The sequence below is a fragment of the Ranitomeya imitator genome, chromosome 4, assembly GCF_032444005.1.
Source record: "Ranitomeya imitator isolate aRanImi1 chromosome 4, aRanImi1.pri, whole genome shotgun sequence".
NCBI classification, from domain to species: domain Eukaryota; kingdom Metazoa; phylum Chordata; class Amphibia; order Anura; family Dendrobatidae; genus Ranitomeya; species Ranitomeya imitator.
The window spans coordinates 704,697,270-704,700,524 of NC_091285.1; the positions used below are offsets into that span (position 1 = coordinate 704,697,270).

The 3,255-nt window shown below is 38.1% G+C and overlaps 1 protein-coding gene across 1 annotated transcript; it reads right to left on the reverse strand.

The window, feature by feature from the left end:
* Window positions 1–1,740: 1,740 nt before the first annotated feature.
* On the reverse strand, window positions 1,741–2,884 carry LOC138674810 (olfactory receptor 1496-like). The gene is made up of 2 exons (XM_069762626.1): window positions 2,825–2,884; window positions 1,741–2,705 (listed from the first exon to the last, which is right to left on the reverse strand). The coding sequence occupies exons 1-2, from the start codon at window positions 2,882–2,884 to the stop codon at window positions 1,758–1,760; spliced, it is 1,008 nt and encodes a 335-aa protein (XP_069618727.1). The 3' UTR covers window positions 1,741–1,757.
* Between the last annotated feature and the right edge of the window lie 371 nt (window positions 2,885–3,255).

Below are 3,255 nucleotides of genomic sequence, written 5' to 3' on the forward strand. Positions count from 1 at the left end.
ACCGATTGAGCTAATTAATTTAGCATTTTTATAGGTTGTATTTTTACACACGAAGCAATGCAAAATATATAGATAATGATTAGGGGTTTCATTTAATCTGTTTAACAATAAAAATTAGGACAGAGGTGTAATACAAAACCTGTTTACAATTTTTTGCGATATATGAAGAATAAAGAAAAAGCCTGGTATTAAGGTGCTGTTACTCCAGTATTTCTCAGAAAAATCAATTACCAGTCACAGTGAGTGACTATAAAGGAGCAGAACCTTCCCATCCTCGCATATCAAATTGTAAATTGCTAAAATTTTGGGGGACTTGTAAATTTAGTAAGACAAAAGGAATATTTCAAGAATTTAGATATTGTTACCCGCACTATGAACACCTCTAGGACATCTAGGCAAAGGGATACATATGCAAAGACATATAGAAAAAAACAGCACAAGGAAAAAAAACCCTGGTGGTGTATTACTAATGAGATTAAAATTAAAATGAAAAAATGTCTCTGCGCTACATAGTGTGTACATGTGCGGTAATTAGTCCTATAAGATACCATCCACACTAATCCCCATCAATTGTACAAATGCCTGCTAGATAAACTGAATTGTCAGCCACAAATAGAAAATTGCAATAAAAATGGATATAATCAAAGCAACAAGCACATATAGTTAAACATCATACACCATGGAGTAAAAATGTGTTATTCCGTAGCCGTAATTGATAAGGCGAATACCATGGTTGGCAGACACAGTTTGTTCTTTACTGAGACCAATGGTTAATGAAGGAATATTTCAACCCATCACCACTGCTAGAAGACAGTCATTACAGAAGTAGGAGGATGGAAATTGTCTATAGAAGACATCAACTCTAATGACTAGGGTTGAGCGACTTTTGTTTTTATAGGATCGGGTCGGATTTCACGAAACCCAACTTTTTCAAAAGTCAGGTCGAGTGAAATCGGCCGATCCTATAGAAAAGTCGGGGTCGGGGTCGGCCGAATAACGAAACCCAATGCAGTGCATTGGGTTTCTAATGGTTCCCAGGGTCTGAAGGAGAGGAAACTCTCCTTCAGGCCCTGCGATCGATATTATTGTGTAAAATAAAGAATTAAAATAAAAAATATTGCTTTCATAACCCTCGGACGCGCCCTGGTTGTAACCGGGAGCCTTCCTTCCTAAGAATCAGCGCTTGAAGGACCTTTCGATGACGCCGCGACGTCATCGAAAGGTCCTTCAGGCGCTCATTCTTAGGAAGGAAGGCTCCCGGTTACAACCAGGGCGCGTCCGAGGGTGAGTATAGCAATATTTTTTATTTTTATTCTTTATTTTACACTTAAATCCGAATTCCGATACCGATTCCCGATATCTTAAACATATCAGGAATCGGTATCGGAATTCTGATTCCAGATTCAGAAGATCGCAGACCACATGGCCGACCCCACACAGGGGTCGGGTTTCATGAAACCCGACTTTGCCAAAAGTCGGCGACTTCTGAAAATGGCCGACCCGTTTCGCTCAACCCTACTAATGACATCTATTGGAAGGAGCAATATTAAAAATCAACATAGACCCCATAATGAGCCTTTACACATGACTTATGATAAAAGACAAACCAAAGACTCAATTTGCTGAAACAGTGTTTGGAGGTTTCGCCACTCCTCAGTGCAGAACATGAGATCTGATTTGACTGCATAAGAGGCCACTTACGAAAGGAAAGTGTAGTAGGTATAAAAGTAGAGTAGAAACACTCTTCAGGCACAAATTCAGTAATGCATACAATGTACTGAATAGTTTACAAAATCCACAGTTTTCTGTACGGCTTTTCTAATATCTGCATTTCTCAGACTGTATATAATAGGATTGATCAATGGTGTGAACACAGTATATAGCAGTGAGAGGATCTTACTTGTAGTAAGTGTTCGGCCTTTTGTTGGGATTATATAAACTATGAATATTGTCCAGGAATATATGGAGACCACAATGAGGTGGGAGCTACAGGTGGAGAAGGCTTTCTGTCTACCGGTGCTGGATGAGATCTTTAAGACTGTTAAAACTATATAGGTATAAGACATTATAATGATTGTGGTTGGGATTATTAATACTGGAATACTCAGTAAATACAACTCTAAGTGAATAATAAAGGTGTCAGAACAGGCAAGTTCTAGTAAAGGGACAAAGTCACAGAATAAATGGTCAATGATATTATGTTCACAAAAATTAAGACTTGCTGCTTCCATGACATCAATTAAAACTATAAACCATCCAAACATCCAACAGATGACAGTCAGTATCATACAATGTCCACCTGTCATTATAGAGGTATAACGTAGGGGATTGCAGATGGCCACGTATCTGTCATAAGACATCACTGTCAGAAGAAGACATTCAAAAACTTCTGAGGCACAAAAAACATAAAGTTGAAAAATGCAGTTCTTAAAACTAATGGTTCCACCATTGTTCAGTAGGATATGGAGCATGTTGGGGACAATGTCTGTGGGTAGGATTATGTCACTGACGGACAGTTGTGAGATGAAGAAGTACATTGGAGTGTGGAGGTTCTTGCTGGTGGACACCAGGGTGATGATCAGGAGATTCCCACATATCGTCCCACAGTAAACCACAAGGAGAAGAGAGAACAGTAAAATTCTTAAACATTGACTGACTTGAAATCCTAAGAGAAAAAATTCTGTTATCACAGTCAGATTGTTTTCCTGTGATTAGAACAAAAAGCTGTGAGTCTACTTTGTGTCATTTATATGGAGAAACTGAAATAAGATCCAATAGACTTACAGACGTAGACAAATGTAACTGTGCAAATAATTTACCGTACTGGTAACTTCTCACTGACACAAGCTGTATTTCCCATATTTCTCAGGAACATAAACCCCATAACTCTGAATTAATTTACATTACTACATCCATTGGCAGAGTGTCACTTGTAACTATGACAATGTAAAATTCTTCTTCTTCTTATAAAATACATTTAATTATTATATTTCAGACTTTTAGGAGTAATTTTTTTGTAAATAATCTAACTTAAGATACTAACACCAGATATTTCTTTGCTCCTGTTATTCATTTTTAGATCAATATTTCTCCCATTCCCCTGAGTTCTCTAAGGGTTTAATGATAACGTCCGGCAGCAGCGCGGTCCGTGTCCAGGGGCAAGAGAGGCTGCTTGATGCTTCCTCGGATATTTATGTGAAATTAGAAGACAAGGTACCGTGTAGAATAAATCCCTGCAGATGTTACTACTACAGA